Below are 22,203 nucleotides of genomic sequence, written 5' to 3'. Positions count from 1 at the left end.
TTAGCCGACATTGATCATTCATTGGAGGAAGGACCTTAAAGATATTATTATTATTATTACTTTTGTTAGTCTCTTCAAAAGGGTATAGACAGATAGACAGATAGATAGATATGTTGGTGGTATCGCGATCATTGTGTCGCAGTTTGGTAGCACCATCTTTTGTGGTAAAATCACAATCATCAACACAATCTTCATACTCGACTACGACTACTGCTACTACAAATAGATTCGACTACAGTTTAAAACAAAAGAAAGATATTAGTTGTTCTACACCAGCAACAGCAACAGCAGTACATTTCACTTCATTATTCTCGTCTTCTACTTCTTTGTCTTTATCATCTACTGCTTCTGCTAGTTGTTTCAATCGTCGCTTAATTAGAGACTTTACAAATCAAAACAAATCATCATTGTTAATAGCAACTAGAAAAGAAAGATCAATCATACATGTAAATAATAATAATAATAATCAACCACAACTTTATAATAATAATAATAATAGATATTTATCAACTTCATCAAATACAACTACAAATACAACAACTACTATATCAACGACAACACCAGAATGGATTAGTAAATTACCAAAATCAATTCAACCATATATATTTTTGTCGAGATTGGATAAACCTATTGGTACACTATTGTTACTTTATCCATGTTTATGGAGTACTGCTTTGGCTGCTGACCCTGGTCATTTACCAGATCTAAAGTTGATGCTCATGTTTACGGCCGGTGCATTTATGATGAGATCGGCTGGATGTGTCATCAATGATATGGCCGATTACAAGTTTGATAGAAAGGTGGAACGAACCAAACTTAGACCATTGGCATCAAGTGCTCTAAGTCATCGTCAAGCATTTGCTTTATTATCTGCTCAATTATTAACCTCTTTTGGTATACTTTTAACTTTTAATAATTATACGTAAGAATCATTGATTGATTAATTCAAATTAACCCAAAGGTCTAAAGATCATTATCATCTTACCTCTTTTATTATTATTATTATGTTTTTAGAATAATATTAGCAATGGCATCAGTACCAATTGTAATTATGTATCCATTTATGAAAAGATTTACCTATTATCCACAATTTGTATTGGGATTGGCATTTAATTGGGGTGCATTGGTTGGATATTCTGCGGTGGTTGGTAGTTGTGATTGGTCGGTTGTACTACCACTGTATTTGGCTGGTATTTCATGGACAATGGTTTATGATACAATCTATGCTCATATGGACAAAAAAGATGATGTCTCGGTTGGTGTAAAATCAACCGCATTGGCATTTGGTGATCGTAGTAGAGTCATTCTTAGTGCATTCTCTGCATTGACCGTTGCTGCCATGTTGGCAACTGGATATGCATCATCTATGCCTTTGGAATATTATATTGGATCGGCTGTCTGTGCATCACACCTAGCCTATCAAATGTTGAGTGTCGATTTCAATAGTCCACAATCATGTATGAAATTCTTTATTTCCAATCGTACATTTGCCCTTTTATTCTTGTTAACTATTATAATAGCTAAATTGTTTCAACAAGTTGAACAAGAAAATCAACAACAACAAATAGAATTATTAGATTAAGTTCAATAAATTTTATAATGGTTTGGATAATAATAATAATAATAATAATAATAATAATAATAATTACATGTTATTATAAAAAAGGGAGAGAGTGTCATTTGTTATATACATTTATTATTATATTTATATTTATATTTCAAAACATAAGGATTGTTTTGGATATATATGATTGTTGTTGTTTTTGATTAAAATTTACAATGGAGATGGTTTCTTATTATTTTTAAATTTAAATGATTGCCTATAATTTTGATTGATGGTGGAAAGTGGTTGCCTATTATTATTATTATTATTCTACTCTTTGGATAAATACAATATTATAATTGTTACAAATTTTGTTTTTTTTTTGTATCAAAGTTGAAATGACATGTTGAAATGTTGATATAAAAGTGAATAGATGAGTTGGATTGATGAGTTGGATTGGTGGATGGATGGGATGATTTGGTTAAATTAATATTAATATTATCAATATACAAGTTGTTGTTTTTTTTTTCTTTTTTCTTTTTCTTTTTCTTTGTTCATTCATTCATGACGCTTAATCATCATCCTCATTTGATGAAGAAGGTGAATGTGGTTTTCCTTTTCTCTCTTCCATTGACTTTAAATATTCAGTGTGAAGAGGTCCCTTTGAAACTGTAACTACAAGTTCTACACTAGAGTTTAGTCCAGTGTGAATTTCTTTAGAAGATATAAAGATTCGTATTAGTTGGTTATACTATTGTTAATTAATTGATTGTTCCATACTTTCAACTTGGACTACACCTTTGGATTTTAAAGTTTCTATTGTTGCCACCACTTTGGAAACGGCTGTTGATTGATCGATATGGTTAGTATCTGTCAATATATATATTTGGTCTGGTCTACTCACCTTTACCCAAACCAGATATATCAATGAATTGTTCAGTATCTAGGAATCTGGCGGTTAGATCCACATAATAGTACAAAGTCTTGCTAATGTCTGACGATATCTTTATGTTTTTGCGACCAATGTCTGTTGTATGAACGACTCCATCACTTCCATTCAACCCATTGGTTTGTTGAGGAGGAGGAGATTCAATTACTGATATTGGACAAAAGTTTCAAATTTGGTTTAGTTATAGATTAGGAATAGATTAGATTAGTAAAAGGCTGCCTTTTTTACATTAATTAAGATGGGTGGTTGCAATTGAGTGGGTTGGTCATGTATGTATGTATGTATGTATGTACATATTGACAAATCTATAGAGTCGTTACATAATCTATCCGATCTGATCTGATCTTATTAATCTCGTCATATGATGACGATATGTTCATACCTGCTGCAGACATGGATGACTGGACTACTAGTGCGTTGGGGGGTTTGAGTGTAGTTGTTGTTGTTGTTGTTGTTGTAGTTGCTATCGTTGTTGTTCTGATATATTGTATAATTGAGTCGAATCTAATCGAACGAACGAGAGTATATCAATGAACTTTGCTCTAGTCTAAATTGACTGATTACGATTTGATTGGTGGACTGTTTCTATATTGATTTGATTGATTTGATTGATTGATTGATTGATTTAAATCGATATGATGAAGAATGAATATTGGCTGATTATGTATATGTGATTGATTGATAAATAATAAATAAATCAAAGTTCAATAATAATAATATAAATGTCGGGCCAATTAAATTAAAAAGGAGCAGGTATTGAAAAAATATCAAAACCACTACTTTTTACAATTTATTGGTAAATAATTAAAAAATAATAAATCATTAAAATTTAAAATTATAGTTGGATACTAATGTTTTATTCTTCTTTCTTTTCTTTTCCTTTGATGGGGAATTGTTCACCAATAATAATAAATATTATTTTCCAATAAAAATAGAGAGTTTGGTAAACAATATTATTTTTAAAATGTTTCCAACCACCTTTTTTTTTTTTATTAGAGTTTTTAAAAACCAATAGTTTATTATAGACCTAATCTGTGTTTAATTTAATTATTTGAATATATGTAGATATATATTCTATTCATGAAGAATTACAGTTTGTTTGAGAAAACTACAAAACGGCAAAAATTCAAAAAAAATTGAAAAAAGCATTTTGTTCAGTCGGTCATATTAATCTGATTATCTTTACAAACAAGCACAACACACATATAACAAAAGATAGATCAGATTAGATAGATAGAATGGTATTTGGTAGCATAAACAACTGGAGAAACGCAAAGGTATTCAAGCCAGCATTCAACAACATCTTGCCTGGTTTCAAGCCAGCCGTCGTTCTCTTTACTGCATATTGTGTCATTGAAGGTTTAGCTGATGTCATCTCACCAAGCAAAGATGCTCATCACTAAATAGTAATAATAACAATAATAGTAATAGTAATAATAATATATATATAGAGAGATAGAATAATAACAATAGACGATGAGTGATCATCAAAAGTAGATGTATCTATCAACAAACTTAAACAACAACAACAACATTTCATTTCACTCTTTTTTTTTTTACTTGTATAATGATTATAAACCCCTTAGATATGATGGTATGTGATTGTTTATAATGCAATGAACAAGAAGTATACTAATACTAATAGATCATCATTACAGGTTTACAAAAAAGGATAAAACAACACAAATACTAAAGATCAACACAAACGATAATAATGATAATATTAATAAATGCATATGATTCGAATCGTGCCAATTAGTTTATACCAACAAACAATAACAAACAAACAAACATACACTATATCTATCATATGAACTCAACATATATATGATTGATTATTATTTGGATTCTGCAAACGACATGATGATTCGTGGATGACAATTTCAAATGGAAAGATAATTAATTAATTAATTAATTAATTATCACGAAAGGATCACCATATGAGGGGATCCACAGTTTGATATTACTATGATACCTATAAATATATTTATCCTGTAGGAATGACAATGCATCCACTTTGAGAGACAAGTTGGACTTGATGATGAGTCAAAAAAAAATTAAAAAAAAAATTGTGTTTTTGATGGATGATCATCTCCATGTTCAAATACTAGTGAGGTTCATCTCTGTCTATCTACCACTCTCTCTTTTGTTTAATAGTTATTTATATAGACGTTATATATAGAAAAAAGGAGAATGATGTTCAGTAAATCACTCATTTTATTCGCTTTGCTTTCATTGCTCTTTACAAGCTGTCAATCACTCTACATGGAGTTGAATGGTGGTGTTGTCAAGTGTTACATTGAAGAGAATCCAAAGGATACTCTCTTGGTAGGAAAGTTCACCTTGGAAGATATGAATCCACAAAATGGTGTTGTTAACTCTGGTTTAGGTACATACAGAAACATAGAAGCAGACAAGATGAATGAATTCATTGGTCAACACGAAAGATGACTCAGTCAAATACATATATTAACATGTCAATTACATCTATATCTATATATATTTATAGCATTGACAGTATTAGTTACTGACCCAGAAAAGCGTGAAGTACTTTCAAAGACTATGGGTTCAACTGGTAGATTCGCTTTCCAAACAGCAATGGGAGGTGAATACAAGATTTGCGTCTCAACCAATCCATCAAAATGGTTCGGTCCACAAGTCAAGACAGTATGTTAGATAGATAGATAGATAGATAGATATAGACAATTCAGACACTATAATAAGAATAATGGATATTAACCACTTTTGATGCAGAGATTACATTTAGATATTCAAGTTGGTGCCAACGCCAATGATTACGAAGAAATTGCCAAGGTTGAACATTTAAATAGTAAATAGAATAGAATAGAATAGAGAATAGAATCAACTATATAACCAATTGATTTGATCTAACCATTATTATTATTATTTAAATTTTAGACCTTGAAATTTCAGTAAAGAGATTAAACGATAGAGTTACACAAATTAGAAAGGAACAAAGTTACCAAAAGGGACGTGAAGTTGTTTTCCGTAATACCTCTGAAAGCACCAACAGCAGAGTCATGTGGTGGTCTGTTTTACAACTTATCATTCTCGTCCTCACTGGTATGTGGCAAATGAGACATTTGAAGTCTTTCTTCAAGGCAAAGAAACTCGTCTAAAACACAACACAATTGAACGATACACACCTTCCCCCCAAACAACTTCACTATACGATCCATCCATCCATTATTGATTTCCCCCCAATCCCTCCCAAACAAACAATATACTATCAACCAAAAAATGAGAGATAGATAGGGAAGAAATAGTTGGTTGGTTGGATAAAAGACGATTAAATTATGATTACATGTTTGCATTGTGATTCATAATTTGTTATAATAATAAATTTAAAACATCATAAACTTTATAAACTAAACTAGAATAATATTAATCAATATATTATTGACGAAAATAATATTCGATTCGTGTGATCTATGAAAATGAAACATTTCATTTACAAGTTCATTTATTAAAAAGATAATATTATTATTTTAGAGATAGATACAGATAGATAGATATAGAAATGCCATTTGGTCAAATAGTTATAGGTCCACCAGGAAGTGGTACGTATCTAATCTTATCTATTCTATTATCTTTTTCAATTGAGATATATATATCTTCTTCCTCTCTCTTCTAACTTGACGTTGATGTTTTAAATTTATTAGGAAAGACAGTATATTGTAATGGAATGTCACAATTCTTAGCATCTATAGGAAGAAAGGTAGCAGTTGTAAACTTGGACCCAGCAAATGAGACGATACCATATACAGCAACGATCGATGTACGAGATTTGATCGATTTTGAGAAACTAATGATAGACGAAGAGTTGGGACCCAACGGTGCTTTACTCTACTCGATGGAGTATCTGGAAAAGAATCTAGATTGGTTAAAAGAGGAACTTGCAAAGATACCCGATCACTATATCATATTTGATTGTCCCGGTCAGATTGAATTGTACACTCACGATAAAACTGTTAGTAGAATATTTGATGAAATTACAAATTGGTCTTATAGAGTATGTTTGATTAAACAAATAGATAGATAGATAGATAGATAGAATAGTAGACAATTATGGAGATTCTAACAATTGATTGATATATATATATATATATATAGTTAACAGTGATACAAGTATTTGATTCATTCTATTGTAAAAATCCAAGTAATTATATATCGGTATTGTTGGTATCGTTGAGTTCTATGCTTCGTATTGCATTACCACATGTCAATGTATTCTCAAAAATAGATTTAATAGAAAAGAATGGTGAACTAGGTAAATATATATATATATATATAAATAATGTAATGAATACAACAACTTGTGACTAAACTATCTATCTTTTTAGATTTCCAATTAGAATATTATACAGATGTATTGGATCTTGGATTTCTACATACATTCTTGGATGCCGATAAAAGACATCCACAATTTGGCAAATTAAACAAAGCATTGACATCGTTGATTGAGGATTTTAATTTGGTTGCATTCCATCCACTCAATATCTTGGACAAGGAAAGTGTCTATGATCTCGTTAAAGCCATCGACAAGAGCAACGGATTTGTATATAACTCACTCAATACCAACAATGCCGCCATCATGGAACTACATGAAAGAGAGATGAAATGGGAGTTTGACAAGAAACAAGAAATACAAGAACGTTATTTTACTACTAAATTTGATGATCATGATGATAATGATAATAATAATGATCAATTTATGAAAGATAGTTAATATATTAAAATAAATTAATTTAATTTAATATATCGTATTTCTAGCTTCTTGGAAATCTGACAAAGATGAAGAACTATTATCGTTTTTTTTTTTTGTAATACAATATACAGATACTACGACGAATGATAATTAATTAATAAAATATGGAAGAAGATGTAGACATTATATCAGAGGTTGATGATGATGATCAACCACCACCATCATCATCATTATCCATATTTAACAATAGTAACAACTATATTATAACTACAACATCAACAACAACAACATTGACATCACCGCCATTGCCAACAAGTAGCAATGAAAGTAGTAGTAGTAGTAGTGATGAGGATAGTAGTAGTAGTAGTGGTGGGTACTCTTCATCATCATCAAATGAAGATGATGTACTAGTTACTACTAATACTACTATTCATCATCGACCTGTCATATCATCGAAAACCATTTCATTGAACATTGGTAATACTAAACAACGACAAACATCAAGTAGTGAAGATGATGATAGTAGTGGTAGTAGTGGTAGTTCATCCTATGAAGATGAACCTCCTACTCGTCACAACCACAAGTATAGACAAGAGGGATCCAAAACGATTCACCATTTACCCATTACATCATCTTCTTCTCCGACCCTTTCTTCATCATCTTCTTCTTCATCTTCCTCTTCACCTTGTTTATTACCACCACCTCCAACTACTCCTATAATGAAAACACCGACTCCTATTAAATCAAAAGCAAAGGCAATTAGAACTCCATGGACCAATGAAGAAGAGAGTCTGTATGTTCAAGGTGTAAAACTATATGATAAAGACTATCGAAAGATACAAACATTGGTAAAGACTAAAACCGTTGAACAAATCAAATCACATCATCAAAAAGTACAACAAAAGTTAAAGAAACATAATATCTCTGATATTAATAGTATGTAATACAATGTGTGAGTTATAGGTGTAGTTAAACTGTTATTAATAACTGTTATTTTCTTTCTTTCTTTTATTTAGAAATTGTACAACAAAAAAAGACAACAAATAATAATCTACCATCACATAATGCACAATGGAGTGATAGAGAACATGAACTATTCATTGAAGGGATGAGGATATACGGTAGAAGTAAATGGATATCGATTGCAGAACATATTAAAACAAGAACATCGATGCAGGTAAAGAATCATGCAAGAATATTCTTTAAGAAACTAAAGGAATCTGGTGATATGGAATTATTGGATGAATTTAAATCTATTAGTAACAATGAAACAACTAATGGATCAACAAACAAAGTAGTAGTAGTAAAGAGTCCAAGAAAAAAACAACCCAATTCAACAACTTTTAATAATAATAATAATAATAATAATGGTAATCATTCAGAAGAGGATGAAGATATTGATATTGATATAGAAGATGGTGAACAATCAATCACCAATACTTGTAAAAATGTAGATAATTTTGTAAATAATAATAATAACAACAACAATAATATAACTATTGATCATAGTTTAGAAAATGATCAAAAATATGAAGGAGAAGAAACGAATCAATATCCTACTTTTGAAAGGGTAAACATATAAATATATAAACAATGTATATAGGAGTATTGATACTAAATATTTATTTTCTTTAATTTTTTATAGATTTTACCAAAAAATAAAATAATAGAAATAGAGATTAGAGGATGTGAAGAATTCTTTAAAGGAATACCTTCAAAAACACCAGATAGATATTTAAAGATTAGAAATGCAATTGTAGATCATTGGAATAGAATCAAACCTATAAAATTGTCAAAAACAATTGCTAGAAGAGAGATTAAAGAATGTGGAGATGTAAATGCAATTGGACGTGTACATGGATTCCTCGAATCAATTGGAGCTATTAATTTTCAAGCCAATGGTTCTAGAAAAAGAAAAGAATTGGGTCATCTTCAAAATCATCATCAAAACCATAACCACCATCATAAAAATAATAATTTAACAATTGAACATTCTATAAAGAAAAAGAAACAAGAATTTGATGATGATGATGATGATGAATATGACGATTATGAAGAAGAAGAAGAAGAAATATATGATTACTTGGATCCTTTTACATTGATTGAATGTAGTAAATACAATGATCAATCAAACAAAGCACCATTCACATTAGATGCAAGTACCAATTCACTAGTGACAATGGACATTCATTCACATATGGCCTCTACAGAGGTTATTGGTATGCTGTGTGGTAAATACGATGACACTATCAAACACATATCCATCAGCTTGGCAATTCCATGCAATTCTATATCAAGCGATATTCAATGTGACATGGATCCAGCGTCACTCATAGCAGCTCGTGATTTGGCAACTTCTATGGATTTAGAAATTGTTGGTTGGTATCATTCTCATCCAAACTTTGCTCCCATTCCTTCAATTCGTGATATTGAAACTCAATCATCTTATCAAGTATGATAAAAAACAAATCAAAAGAAAAAGTAATTTATAATATTAACAATATTTTGTTTCTAGAAATTATATAAAAAGGAAGATAATATTGAACCATTTATTGGTATTATTGCAAGTCCATTTTCAAAATCAGTAGTTTCTTTAGAAACCTTACAATCAGAGTTTAAATATATAACCATTTCAAATGACCAATCTCCAAATAATCTTTACCGACAACCATTTGAATTGGAAGCTACCATTACAAAATCTATAAATGATCATTTAATTTTGGTTCAAACTGATTTAATTAACAAACATTATCATCAATTGTAAGTAAAGTAAATAATGATTTATTTTATTATTTAATTACTAACTTTTCTATTCTATTCTTAGCCAAATGGATTTATTAAAAAATGGTTTAAAACATGAACAAAACCAAATGATAGAAACCATTATTGACGACGATGAAGAAGTTGACACTTTAACCGTTAGTTCACAACCAGATTCAAATAATAATAATAATAATAATAATGTAGAGATAAAAGAAACGAATATGGTGAACACGTGTTTAGACAAGATGGTATCCACCTCTATTTTGACGACCTTGACAAATGCAAATACGAGCACTTCTTTAACCAAAGAACAAATTCTAGAGTATATTCAATTATTGAATCAATTATCCTGCAGCAAAAGAGAGGCAAATAACTTAAAGGTCGAGACTCTATTAAAGTAATGGTGACAGTTGGCAAGCCCGTATGATGATCAATCATGACGATACTATTACCAAAAAAAGGTCTTGACCGAGACGAATTTCCGTCGTTCAAAAAAACGAGTGACAGATGCAAAGTAATAATTACAATTAATTATTACTTTTTGTTTCTTTCTTTTTAAACCGTCCGTGGTTCTTTAAAACAATAAAGAGTAGGAAGAAGAAGAAGAATAAGGTGAAAAGTAGTATTTATTTATTTAAAAGATTATTTGTAAATCTTTGAAATTTTTATTTGATCAAAGGGCAAGACTCCGATTCATTTTTCATCGTCCTCAAAGTGTAAAAAAAAAGATGAACCTCCCACGTCCTGCTGTTTAGGAGTTGGACCTAACTCTTTATGAATAAGTTAAAATAAGAGCCTAAACTCTTATTTCGAGGTCATACCCTTTGGTTATGAGTACTTACTCGCTGCAAAGACGGATAAAGAATATGATGAACAGATAACACAAGAATTGAATGATCTACGTGTCTGTGACAGATAGAAATATAGAATATTCGTTGTTTGGCAAAGGCACCCACCAAACCATTTGCTTTTGAAAAAAAATGGATTTTTTGATAAACTCTGCAAAGCAAATTTCTTTTTTGATCCAAAATAAACAGTTATGGTGTAGGTAAAGGGGGGGAAGGTGGGGGTCAAGCCCAAAACCAGACCACAGCGAAACCCATAGAAAGATCCCTGCAAAAATGCCTTATATGGATTTGATTTAATTCAATCAAGACTAAGCTTGAGCAGCTGATGATTTTTATATTCACCCTCCTCTTATATTAAACTGTTCATTTCATTTTCATTCATCATTCTCCACATTCATTTCTTTCATTTATATCTTTATCTTTATCTTTTACAAAAGAGAGAGAATAATACATACTTATTTATTCATTTCAAATAGTCAAACAAACAAACAAAGCATCAATCCTCTTTTTTTTAGTATTAATCATCAGTTATAACTCGAGTTTTTATTATTATTATTTATTTAATTATTCAATCTCTCCCTCCCTCACCTCATTATCATAATTAAAAAGCATACCTACCTTTACCCACTTACCTATTTCAATCACCTGCTATTGGTACACCCTTACCCATCTCCTCCCCCATTTCGCACCATTTTTATTATTCATTCGTAGACAAGAACAAGCAAGCAACTCTCTTTAAATTTTTAATTAAAAAATATATTTATATTAGTTTCGACGAATTCTTGGGAATTTCATTGGTTGTTTAGTTTGTTTGTTATCTTTCTCACTCACACTTACTCTCTCATTCTCTCTGATTTGTTGATAATATAGAATAATTTAATTCTATTTCTCCAATTATATCTTCTTCATTCATTTCATTTTTTTGTCAATTTGAAATTTCAATACCATCAAAAAAAGATATTATTATTCAATCATGGTAGAATTTACATGTGCATTGGAGATGGAATGTAAAAGATCATTGGGAAGCAGTGAATACGTTTTTTATCATCCTATCCAACTTGATAATTTCTTGATTACTTGTTGGAAGACTATTCCAGTAGGTAATGTCAAGTCATCTGCATCTGGGTCATCATCGTCATCATCATTTGTATCAGCCAAACCATCAACAGCCTACTCTAACAATAGTCCACCAATGGAATCTTATGGCGATCGATACTGCTGTTCCATCTATGAAGATGGTGACATTATCATTCCATCGTATGACCGTCGATTGAGAAAGTTCAAATGGTCAAAAAAAACTCATTTCACTAAAGAAGAGCTGGAAACTATGATTAGTGACATTGTTTTTTCAACTGGTCCAAGATCCTAGCAGAAAAAAAAAAAGAGTCCATTAATCCAATTTAAAAATAATAATAATAATAATAATAATAATAGTAAATATAGTAAATAGTAAACAATAATAAGAAATAATACCAACACTTGTGAATAATTAATTAAAAAACCAAAACCAAAACAATAATAAATAATGTAAAATAGTCTACTTGCCCATCTTTTTGATGGAATAATGTGTACATAACAAACAAACAAACAAACAAACAAACAAACAAACAAACAAACAAACAAACAAACAAACAAACAAACAAATCAATGATCATCAGAAGTCACTAGATTCTTGGTCACAACAAGTGTTGCTTTGACTTGCCCTATGAATTTTCAAGGTAGGTTCGGCACCCAAACAACAAAAATATCTCGGTTCCTAAGGAACAACGGGAACAGGCACCTTTGATTTCTTTTTTTTTTCATTTTCAAAAAACAGTGAACTTGTTCAGGAATACATTCAGACACCTATTTTTAACTAATTAAACACAAAAGGGATATCATTATCTGAACTCTTTTTCTCAATACAATACACACTCACATTTACAACACACACGCACACTTATTATTATTATCATTATCATTATTCAAGATAGTTTAGTTAGTATCTATTCATTATATATATTTCTTTTATTTTATATATATATACAAGTATATTTATACTTTACACAAGTTTTGAGACTCTCTTACAACAATAAATAGAGTAGAGAGAAATGTCAAATGTTGATAATAAAGAGAAAGAAAAGGAACCAGAGATACTACAACAAATAACAAACTTTTTTGACTCTCTTTCATTATCACTGTCATCTTTGGGATCGACACCAACTCCTCCACCAGTAGTATCGACAACCACAACATCATCAACAAGTACTACTACATCATCGAATCTACTTCCACCATCTTCAGCAGCAGCGGCAGCAGCGGCATCAGCATCAGGAGGAGGATCACATCATGGTCATTTACAAAAACAATTATCATTTAACAAGTTGAATAATGCATCATCAATATCAACACATGGAAATGAATTGCAAGGTGGTAATCTTACCCAAACACCATCTACAATGGTACGACTCAAATCAATGTCTCCGACGAGTTCGCAGTCACAGTTTCCAGCATTCTATCAGTACGCTCAAAAGACATTGAAAGAGTTGGATGAAAATCGATTGCTCTTGATTGAACACCTCAAATCGGTCAAGTTTAATTTGGCGACACAGTCGGCCAGCAACTCTGACGACGATCCAATCTCTGTATACAAGATTAGAATGGAATTGGCCAAGAGAAAGACATCACTTGAAAGTGAACTCAAACAACTAGATGAAATGCTTGGCACTAAATCATTTGTTGAAGAACCAATTGATGGATTCACAAACTTTTTAAATATGATTATCCCCGATTCTTCAACTACTCCATCATCTACTCCACAAATGTCGGGATCAGGAATAGGATCATCCTTTACTTCAACAGACACTACCTATAATATTCCACATCAACAACAACGTAGTAATCATCATATACCAAACTCTATCATTCCAACTTCAACACCATTAGATAATCCTGATCCCAATCAACCAAGATTTCCACCACGTGAAAATATCAACGCCAAACTCTATGTTGATTGTGATGATTATTTTGCTGCTTCTGCTTTAGCTATCGAAAGTAAGGGAAATAGAAATAATAATAATTTAAAAGAAGAAGAAACAACAATATTAATTAATTAATTTTTAATTTATTTATTTTTAGATGCAACAAGAGAAGTATTTATAACAGCATGGTTTTTATCACCAGAAGTATATTTGATTAGGTATCCAGTACTTGATATTAAATATAGATTAGATAATTTATTACAAAGAAAGGCAAAACAAGGTGTAAAGATATTTATCCTCCTATGGGATGAAACTAAAATTGCTACCTTTAAAGGAAGTAAAAGAGCAAAAGATAAATTAGAAGAACTTCATAATAATATTAAAGTTATTAGACATCCTCCTTTTACTGTAAGTATTAATATGATATATATAATCAACAAAAAATATATTAATATTTATTATTATCCTTTATTTTATTTTATTTTTTTCTTTTTAGCCAATATATTGGTCACATCATCAAAAAACATTAATTGTTGATCAAGAAATTGCATTTGTTGGAGGTGTTGATTTTTGTTTTGGTAGATATGATAATTGGTGTCATCATTTAATTGATGTAAATTCAACTTTATGGCCTGGAAAAGATTATGTAAGTAAAATAATTATTATTATTATTTTGGAACATAGTTTATTTATTATTTACTTTTTTTTATTTTACTAGTATAATCCATGTTTAGGAGAAATGGGAGATATATTTGCACCAAATGAAGATTCAATTGATAGAAAAAAGATAGCACGTATGCCATGGCATGATATTATGGTTGGAGTGAATGGATTGGCAGCAAGAGATGTAGCATTGAATTTTGTGTTGAGATGGAATCATCATAGAGACGATTACTATCCACCACTCTATTTCAATACGACACCACTCATTTCCAATGGGTCTAGTACATGTCAATTACTTAGATCGATGGATGAATGGTCTGGTGGTGGCCGTAATGAACGTTCGATCCACACTGCCTATATACAAGCAATCGAGGATGCCAATCATTACATTTATATTGAAAATCAAAACTTTGTCTCTACACATGCACCAGGAGTATGGAACCAAATATCTTTTGAAATTGTCAAGCGTATTAAAAGAGCCATTCGAAAACGTGAAGTGTTTCGTGTCATTATCGTGTTGCCGTCACAACAGGATGGCAAGTTCCAAGAAGAGACGCATATTCGTGGTTTGATGCATTGGCAGTACTTGACGCTGATCAGAAATGAAAACTCGATTGTCAAGACACTAAAGAGAGAGTTTCCAAACGAAGATCTCAGTGAATACATTGGATTCTATTCTTTGCGTACACATGCCTGTCTCGAGGGCAACTATGTCACTGAGCAAATCTATGTGCACTCGAAACTGATGGTAATCGATGATCGTGTGGCTATTGTCGGTTCGGCCAATATCAACGATCGTTCACTCAACGGTGAGCGTGACAGTGAGCTGGCATTTATCATTCGAGACGAAAAGGATATGATAAAGACACGAATGAATGGCAAGGAGTATATGGCCAGTCGTGTAATATACAACTTTCGTCTACGTCTTTGGAAAGAACATATTGGTCTACTCCCACATATTGACCATCCACCTCTTCAAACACCTCCAGCTTCATCACAACTCAATATGCAACACAAACTCAATAGTATTCATCAATCTGGATCATTTTCATCTTCCTCTATCCTTTCATCTATATCTTCATCTCTATCTTCTTCTCCATCCTCCTCTTCATATAGTAGTACTGTAAATCCAAATGTAGATACAAATTTAAATATTAATCAAAATAATAATAATAATCAAAATATTCAAAATAATAATAATAATAATCAAAATATTATTAGTAATCAAAACACTAGTTCAAATAGTTTACCAATTAATAGTCCACCACTTACAATCAACTCACAATATAGAATACCAAAACAATCTCATCATCGTAGTAGTAGTTTCCAAGGACCTTCATCATCAAACAAAACACCCATTTCCTCACTTCCATCGTCACCATTGGATTCACCACAACACTCGCCGAGAAAGGCAAATATCAATCAAGCCACTGAACAACCACCTTCACAAATGTCCTACTCTCCCTCGTCATCATCTGATCCTCCTCCTTCATCACTTACCCTCTCTTCGCCGATCTCCCAAATGATAACAAAGGAAAAAGAGAATAGAGTGGGAGCAGACAAGAATGAAATATTTGAAGTGGTCAATGTATCCAAGAATATTATAGATCCTGAAAATGTTATTATTGAAGATTATAATTCAGACCAAAAGGAAATTACCAACCAAAAGGAAAAAGAAAAAGAAAAGGAAAAGGATTCTTTAATTAAAGAAACATCTTTTATTGCTCCTCTTCCAAATCCAACAACAATACCATCATCGCAACCACCACAAAAGGTACAACATGATCAACCACCACCAACAACAACGATAAACAAAGTAGTTTATGTTTCTGAAATTGATTCACCAAAACTTCAACCAAGATCATTGTCAAGTTTATATTCGGAAGCCATTGAATCAAGTGTAGTTGGTGGTATTGATCTAACGGATCCAATCGATAGTTCATTCTATATTGGTGTATGGATAGCAACAGCAGCTTCAAATACTCGTATCTATGACACTGTGTTTGCAGCCATTCCCAAAAACTCGATAAAGACATGCGACGAGTTTAATCAATGTCTCAAGAAACCAGTTTCCATTGATGATACTCGTTTACTGTCAGAGGTTAGAGGTAACCTCATCTATCATCCACTCGATTTTCTCGCCGATGATAATATTCAACCATCTTTTCTTTTAACTGATGATTTATTCCAATAAATAAATAAATAAATAAATAAATTAGAAATAAATAAATTGTCTATGTTTTTAGAAATGATATGTATATATGTATACTTGCAACACTGTAGCAGAGTTAAAAAAGGGAAGGAGCCGACCAGACCACTTGAACATGATTCAATCATTCTAATCGCATTTAATTCAATCAGCTGAATCTATAGCAACACCAACGGCCACAGCAGATCAGAATTAAATGCGATTAGAACAAAGTGAATTGAACATGATGAAAATACCTATAATCTTGGTTAATAACTCTTTCTAACGTAGTTATTAAGATACATACTTTTAAAAACGGGTCGATTATGCATCACAACAACGGTGTTGGGATTCCCAAGTCTTCAATTCATTGTTACCCATCCTTCCAATATGATCATCAACTTATCGTTATTTAAACAAATTATTAGGTATTAAAAAAAACTGATTTTTTTCGTTTTTGTACTACAGCTGATGATCGCTAGATAATACCTAATAATTTGTTTAAATAACTCGATAGTTGTGTGATGGCGAGTGCTTGGCGGTACTCCTCGATGTTGTTGGTGTTTTCGATGATGTTACACCAGTGGTCTTTAATTGACAATGAATCATTATTCAATTTAAAGATTGGTACCTGGATGCCTCCTTAACAATGTATCCAATACTTGAATGCTCCTTTTGAGGGTTGTCCACCATTGACAATAACATTAAGCTTATCTGTAGCTCGCAGAAAGGAATAATTAAAATATGAAATACACCGGCATGCCGTTTTTTTTTCCCAATCCCCAACCCATAACGCAGAGACATGTTTTTATTTCGACGGGCTTGCCCCCAGGTACTCTAAGTATCCTTACAAGGTCTCGTCAGCAATCAAACTCTCAATTATCAATGAAAACCTCGAGATCTGTTCACTCATATGAGTTGCTTAACAGTAACCATCTTTTTTTTTTTTTTTTTTGGATGCCAGCACCTGAAGTTAAATTTAATAGTGCAAAAATTTGAATTTATGACCGTTAAATGGCGGGATGTCCATCAAAAAAACTGGTCGAGCTATTCATTTCATATTTTAATTAATTAAGCAATATTTAGTAATAATAATCATTTAAACCTATCATTATTACACAACTGTATTTATACATACAACAACAACAACAACAAACAACATACCTCACCATTATTATAAAATATATATTTATAATTGAAAGAAATCATGATTGTATCAGGTGGAATGAGAAACTTGTCAATGATGGGAGGAGAGAAAGAGAATGCAGTCTCTATGAAAAAGAGTAATGCATCTGCTCCCCTATCGTTTATGCCTCAACCATCTACTACTTTGAAACAAAAGTCATTCGTTTCATCATCTGCTCCAAGAAAGGCTCTTGGTGATGTCACCAACAAAGGATCATTACCATCGTTAAAAGATAAAAAGATAATCCTTACAACTGCTCCATCCTCGACAACATCATCCACTCCATCTTCTACTACATCACCACTATCCAATCTTTTATTTGTACCTGGATCACATGAATTAAAGGTAAATATAAATTAAATGTTTAATACACACTCCAAAATACTAATGTTACCTTGTAGAGAAAGATATCAGCAGGAAAACCAAAAATCACATCAGTCATTACACCAAAGGTACTGGTTTCGGAAAAGAACAATATCAAACTACAAGAACCTCCCATTGTATTTGATCAAATGTATCCACAACCCCCTATCCCTTTATCGATTGGTGCAAAGATATCAGACAAGACAATACACTCTCTTGTCATGACTCCACTTTTAGAATGTCCTCCAACCTACTCTTATCTTTTAAATGATGAAGAAGATGATTTTAAGAGTACGAAAATTTAAATCAAGAAACCAATAATTGGTTAGATATCCCCCAATATATATATATTAATACTCTACTCATTACTCTTATTATTTTAGGCTTTTGTGTACCTGAATTAAGTTTGGCAGAACCATGTCCATCGCCCATTTCAAATTTTGAAGAGGATCACTTTGAACTTGATCAACACCAAGAATCAGATTCCAATACTGGTTTTTCTTATTCAGATTATTACAAGGAAATGATAATGTAAAAATAGTAGTAGCAATCCAATTATAATCCAAACCCAACCAACCTTCCTTTTTGTATATTGTATATAATATTTTCACCCCCTATATATCTACTATCTACTTTTTCTCCATCAACTCTCTCTATCATTTAAGTAATTATAGAGAGAGAAAAGATAAAGAGGGAGTAGAAAGAGAGAGAGTACTCTCTACTCTCTACTCTTATTGCGCAATAAATAGTATATTTTGTAGATATATCATCCAACCAAACCAAATTAATCCAAAATTAATCCATTCTTTTCTTGTTGTTTTTAATTTTAATCGATTTATTCTTCTTTAATTGTGATAATCGTAATCGTCCAAATTGTTGTTGTATTCCATAACCTTCTTTTTCATCGATGATTGATCTGTCCATGTCATTAAATCTTGGAATTTTCTAGTTACTAAAAAGGCTGGATCTGTTACAACTTCTGGTCCAATTCTTACATCTATAGATCAAAGAGAGATTAGAATCAAATCTATTTTGTCTATTTCGCCTATTTGGTTTATCAAGTTTCATTATCTTTGTTTGTTACATACGACAATGTTTAATAAGAGTCATTGAATGAGTAAGATTTTGAGCAAATTTATGTTGAACCAACATTGAAAGGATTCTTCTTCTACAAAAATGAGATACACCAACTTTGGCCAATGAAGCAGTTACCTTTTCATCGACAACACCCATATCATATAATTTCTCTACCAATTGATCTGTAACTTGTTTCTTTACTGGATCTCCTTCTGGTAGTTTACCTACTAAATTTACTAATTTTTGAATACTATTTACAAGTTTTACATAACTAAACGAATTAAATAGGTATGTTAAGATATTATGTTGTTGATCTATATGATGATTCCTTTGTTGTTTCTTTTCTTCTCTTACTGTTGATATTCTTCTCTAGAGGCGATACCAAAAGTTTGCATATTAAGCAAATCTCTTGGACTCTCCTTTTTATAGTGAACAAGGTTCACCTTTTTTAATAACTTTTGCTCTGTATGTTTTAATTGTCTCATCTTTTATGAGTATATATATATAAAGAAAAAAAGAGAGATTGATAACTAAACTAAATTAAATTTAAGATGAATCTCTTTTTGTTGTATTTTGACGAACGAAAAAACTTTAGTACTCGTTTTTTTTTTTGTTTTTGTCGGTCAATTCGGATGTTTCCATTTCCTACAATCAAAAGAAAAGAAGGATAATAATTAATTATTATTTGTAATTTTTTTTTATTTATTATTGTTTTTAAAAAAATATTATTCTTTTCTTAAGAATTCTTATTATATTATTATTTTGTTTATAGTTTTAATGGTTTCTACCAGTGTTTCTGTACAATAAGGTATCCTTTTGAGCGTCAGTGCTAATACCCATGGTGAGGAGGAAACCACCAGCAATGAAAAGAACCCAGACGATTGGGAAGAAGAGGAAGATTTGGAAGGCGGCGACTTGGTTGGAGACGATCATGTCGGCGTATGATTGGGCTGGGCTTTCATTGCTAGCGTCGGATGAGGAGCCGTCTTCGCCGAGGTTGGCTGGTTGAGCACGGATAAGGACAGAGTTTTTGGTGGCACAGTGAACGTTGAACTTGGTGTTGTCGACGGAAGCGATCAATTGGTCGCAGATCTCTTCACGTTGGTTCTTGGAGGATGGACGCAAGTAGATGGATGGCGACGATACGATACGTGACGAGTAGGTGTGCTTGCCAACGACAATGTTGATTTGGTCGACGGTTTCCTTGTCGACGATGGTTTCACCACCGTTCAAGACGACGACTTCACAGGCAATACGGTTGCTGTAGAGACCAGAGAGTTGGTCGTATGAAGATTGCATGGCACGGTCGATCATGGCGAGAGCAATGGTAAAGAATTCACCTTGACGGTCGACAGACTTGAGTGAACCAAAGGCAAACGAGACGAGGTCTGGGATGGCGTCATTAACGGCTTCAGAGTAGTCCTTGGATCCGAGTGCCTTGACAGTGTTGAATACGACGGCCAACTCGGTGAGCAAGCTGTCAAATGGCTCGGCGTCAATGTCGACAGTGACAGACTCGCCGGCGGCGGTGGTGATCTTGAGCGAACCCGAGGTGAGGACGGCTCTCCATCCCTCTGGCAAGACAAATTGACGGAACTCACGGCTGTACAATAAGGTTTCGACAGTACGTGCATCGGCACCCAAGAATGGTTGGGCTGGCTTTGGATGGGCGGTGATGGCGCCGGCGAGTTGCTTGTTGCTTGAGCTCGATACAATGATAGACTTGCCTTGGAAGGTACGGTCTTGGACATCGGCCAAATTGATCTTGCTAGACAAGTGTCCACGTGAAAAAGATTCAACCTTTTCGGCATACTTGTTCTCCCAGTTGGCACCAACAATACCGTGTTCAGATGGAGTGACACCAGAGAAAATGGTGGTCAATTCAGATACTGAATCCATTGGATAAAAGTTCTTTTCAATTTGAACTGATTCTCCATTTAAAAATGTTAATGATTTTAAGTTTTCTAAAAAGTAAAATGAAAAGAAGTAGAAAGAAAAAGAAGGAATAAGTAAAGTGTGAGACTAAAATAATATATATACATGTATTTGTATCTAATATATATACCCTTTGAAACTGAATCGAGAGCAAAGAAAAGGTTAAGCTTTGGTTTGTTAAAGAGTGAAACTTGTGGGAAACCAGTTCTGTCTTCATTGTTTAATGGGAGTGTACCCATAACATGTGAGATTAAAGTGCTGATTTGAGTATCCTTAATCTTATCAAAGTTGACACTGTTGAAAATGTTTCCTTTTAAATATAATAATGAGTTCTAATAAAGATGTAAAAGGGAATACATTAGAATAAACATGTTTCGTATACAAAATGTTTTGGTGAAGAAAAGAAGAAGGAGTAGAATCTTATAAGACAAGAATAGCCATCTCTCTTTTTATCTATAAAGTCTATAATCTGTACTCTATCTATTCCTTCTTCTTCTTCTTCTTCTTCTTCTTGTTTGTCGTTGTTGTTGTTGTCTTTGTTGTTCGTTGTTGAACTTACAGTGTGTTGTTTTGGTTCGATGATAATGTCGGCTGAACGGTCGACATAGTATGCGAATTCGGATGTGGCAACCGACAAGGTAATGGCCAACACCATAAATATTATGATTGATTTAATCATCATTCTCTCTATATCTGTGATATATTATAGCGTTAAAGAGTAATAATAATAGTAATGAAAAAGAGGAATGGTTGTGAGCAAAAAATCGAACCAAAGGTGTGAATGATCATGAAACTTTTTCAATTTTTTTTTAATTTTTTTTTTTGGACCAGGTCAACTTGAAAGCGTCGTCTTTTTAAACGACTCCTTCCATCCCTGGATAGAGGATGATAAAAGATCTTTCATCGATTTATTTATATCTTTTAACAACACACATTGAGAATAGCCAGCTGTTCAATTATTACTATTATTCCAATTGTAAATTAAAAATGAAATAAATT

At 32.1% G+C, this 22,203-nt stretch overlaps 12 protein-coding genes across 12 annotated transcripts; 8 read left to right on the top strand and 4 right to left on the bottom strand.

Moving 5' to 3' along the window:
* Nucleotides 1-110: 110 nt before the first annotated feature.
* Nucleotides 111-1,582, top strand: coq2 (4-hydroxybenzoate nonaprenyltransferase; the record flags this gene model as incomplete). The annotated part of the gene is made up of 2 exons (XM_004355745.1): nt 111-922; nt 1,015-1,582. 2 exons carry the CDS (start codon nt 111-113, stop codon nt 1,580-1,582), a joined length of 1,380 nt encoding a protein of 459 aa, XP_004355798.1.
* A 532-nt stretch (nt 1,583-2,114) lies between these two features.
* On the bottom strand, nt 2,115-2,887 carry DFA_08306 (uncharacterized protein; the record flags this gene model as incomplete). The annotated part of the gene is made up of 3 exons (XM_004355744.1): nt 2,115-2,257; nt 2,324-2,413; nt 2,875-2,887. The coding sequence occupies 3 exons, from the start codon at nt 2,885-2,887 to the stop codon at nt 2,115-2,117; spliced, it is 246 nt and encodes an 81-aa protein (XP_004355797.1).
* Nucleotides 2,888-3,730: 843 nt separating this feature from the next.
* Nucleotides 3,731-3,895, top strand: DFA_08305 (uncharacterized protein; the record flags this gene model as incomplete). Its single annotated transcript, XM_004355743.1, has 1 exon — nt 3,731-3,895. The coding sequence occupies one exon, from the start codon at nt 3,731-3,733 to the stop codon at nt 3,893-3,895; it is 165 nt and encodes a 54-aa protein (XP_004355796.1).
* Nucleotides 3,896-4,757: 862 nt separating this feature from the next.
* On the top strand, nt 4,758-5,632 carry empC (emp24/gp25L/p24 family protein; the record flags this gene model as incomplete). Its single annotated transcript, XM_004355742.1, has 4 exons — nt 4,758-4,926; nt 5,002-5,159; nt 5,247-5,322; nt 5,412-5,632. 4 exons carry the CDS (start codon nt 4,758-4,760, stop codon nt 5,630-5,632), a joined length of 624 nt encoding a protein of 207 aa, XP_004355795.1.
* A 401-nt stretch (nt 5,633-6,033) lies between these two features.
* On the top strand, nt 6,034-7,242 carry gpn2 (GPN-loop GTPase 2; the record flags this gene model as incomplete). Its single annotated transcript, XM_004355741.1, has 4 exons — nt 6,034-6,073; nt 6,176-6,525; nt 6,627-6,783; nt 6,857-7,242. 4 exons carry the CDS (start codon nt 6,034-6,036, stop codon nt 7,240-7,242), a joined length of 933 nt encoding a protein of 310 aa, XP_004355794.1.
* Nucleotides 7,243-7,385: 143 nt separating this feature from the next.
* On the top strand, nt 7,386-10,903 carry DFA_08302 (myb domain-containing protein; the record flags this gene model as incomplete). The annotated part of the gene is made up of 6 exons (XM_004355740.1): nt 7,386-8,157; nt 8,238-8,791; nt 8,867-9,673; nt 9,737-9,981; nt 10,046-10,306; nt 10,780-10,903. The coding sequence occupies 6 exons, from the start codon at nt 7,386-7,388 to the stop codon at nt 10,901-10,903; spliced, it is 2,763 nt and encodes a 920-aa protein (XP_004355793.1).
* Nucleotides 10,904-11,805: 902 nt separating this feature from the next.
* Nucleotides 11,806-12,201, top strand: DFA_08301 (uncharacterized protein; the record flags this gene model as incomplete). The annotated part of the gene is made up of 1 exon (XM_004355739.1): nt 11,806-12,201. The coding sequence occupies one exon, from the start codon at nt 11,806-11,808 to the stop codon at nt 12,199-12,201; it is 396 nt and encodes a 131-aa protein (XP_004355792.1).
* Nucleotides 12,202-12,922: 721 nt separating this feature from the next.
* On the top strand, nt 12,923-16,649 carry pldA (phospholipase D1; the record flags this gene model as incomplete). Its single annotated transcript, XM_004355738.1, has 4 exons — nt 12,923-13,865; nt 13,950-14,200; nt 14,289-14,438; nt 14,511-16,649. The coding sequence occupies 4 exons, from the start codon at nt 12,923-12,925 to the stop codon at nt 16,647-16,649; spliced, it is 3,483 nt and encodes a 1,160-aa protein (XP_004355791.1).
* Nucleotides 16,650-17,144: 495 nt separating this feature from the next.
* On the bottom strand, nt 17,145-17,252 carry DFA_08299 (uncharacterized protein; the record flags this gene model as incomplete). The annotated part of the gene is made up of 1 exon (XM_004355737.1): nt 17,145-17,252. The coding sequence occupies one exon, from the start codon at nt 17,250-17,252 to the stop codon at nt 17,145-17,147; it is 108 nt and encodes a 35-aa protein (XP_004355790.1).
* A 598-nt stretch (nt 17,253-17,850) lies between these two features.
* Nucleotides 17,851-18,980, top strand: DFA_08298 (uncharacterized protein; the record flags this gene model as incomplete). Its single annotated transcript, XM_004355736.1, has 5 exons — nt 17,851-18,174; nt 18,231-18,483; nt 18,576-18,723; nt 18,867-18,930; nt 18,954-18,980. The coding sequence occupies 5 exons, from the start codon at nt 17,851-17,853 to the stop codon at nt 18,978-18,980; spliced, it is 816 nt and encodes a 271-aa protein (XP_004355789.1).
* Nucleotides 18,981-19,037: 57 nt separating this feature from the next.
* On the bottom strand, nt 19,038-19,754 carry imp3 (U3 small nucleolar ribonucleoprotein; the record flags this gene model as incomplete). Its single annotated transcript, XM_004355735.1, has 3 exons — nt 19,038-19,189; nt 19,281-19,540; nt 19,624-19,754. 3 exons carry the CDS (start codon nt 19,752-19,754, stop codon nt 19,038-19,040), a joined length of 543 nt encoding a protein of 180 aa, XP_004355788.1.
* Nucleotides 19,755-20,043: 289 nt separating this feature from the next.
* DFA_08296 (uncharacterized protein) lies at nt 20,044-21,883 on the bottom strand (the record flags this gene model as incomplete). The annotated part of the gene is made up of 3 exons (XM_004355734.1): nt 20,044-21,233; nt 21,335-21,536; nt 21,587-21,883. The coding sequence occupies 3 exons, from the start codon at nt 21,881-21,883 to the stop codon at nt 20,044-20,046; spliced, it is 1,689 nt and encodes a 562-aa protein (XP_004355787.1).
* Nucleotides 21,884-22,203: the final 320 nt, after the last annotated feature.

The sequence above is a fragment of the Cavenderia fasciculata genome (genome assembly GCF_000203815.1).
Source record: "Cavenderia fasciculata unplaced genomic scaffold Scf_ET2XIPL01COFD4-5, whole genome shotgun sequence".
Taxonomy (NCBI): Eukaryota; Evosea; class Eumycetozoa; order Acytosteliales; family Cavenderiaceae; genus Cavenderia; species Cavenderia fasciculata.
The sequence above is the reverse complement of the archived record's forward strand: the minus strand, read 5'-3'. Positions and strand labels throughout refer to the sequence as shown.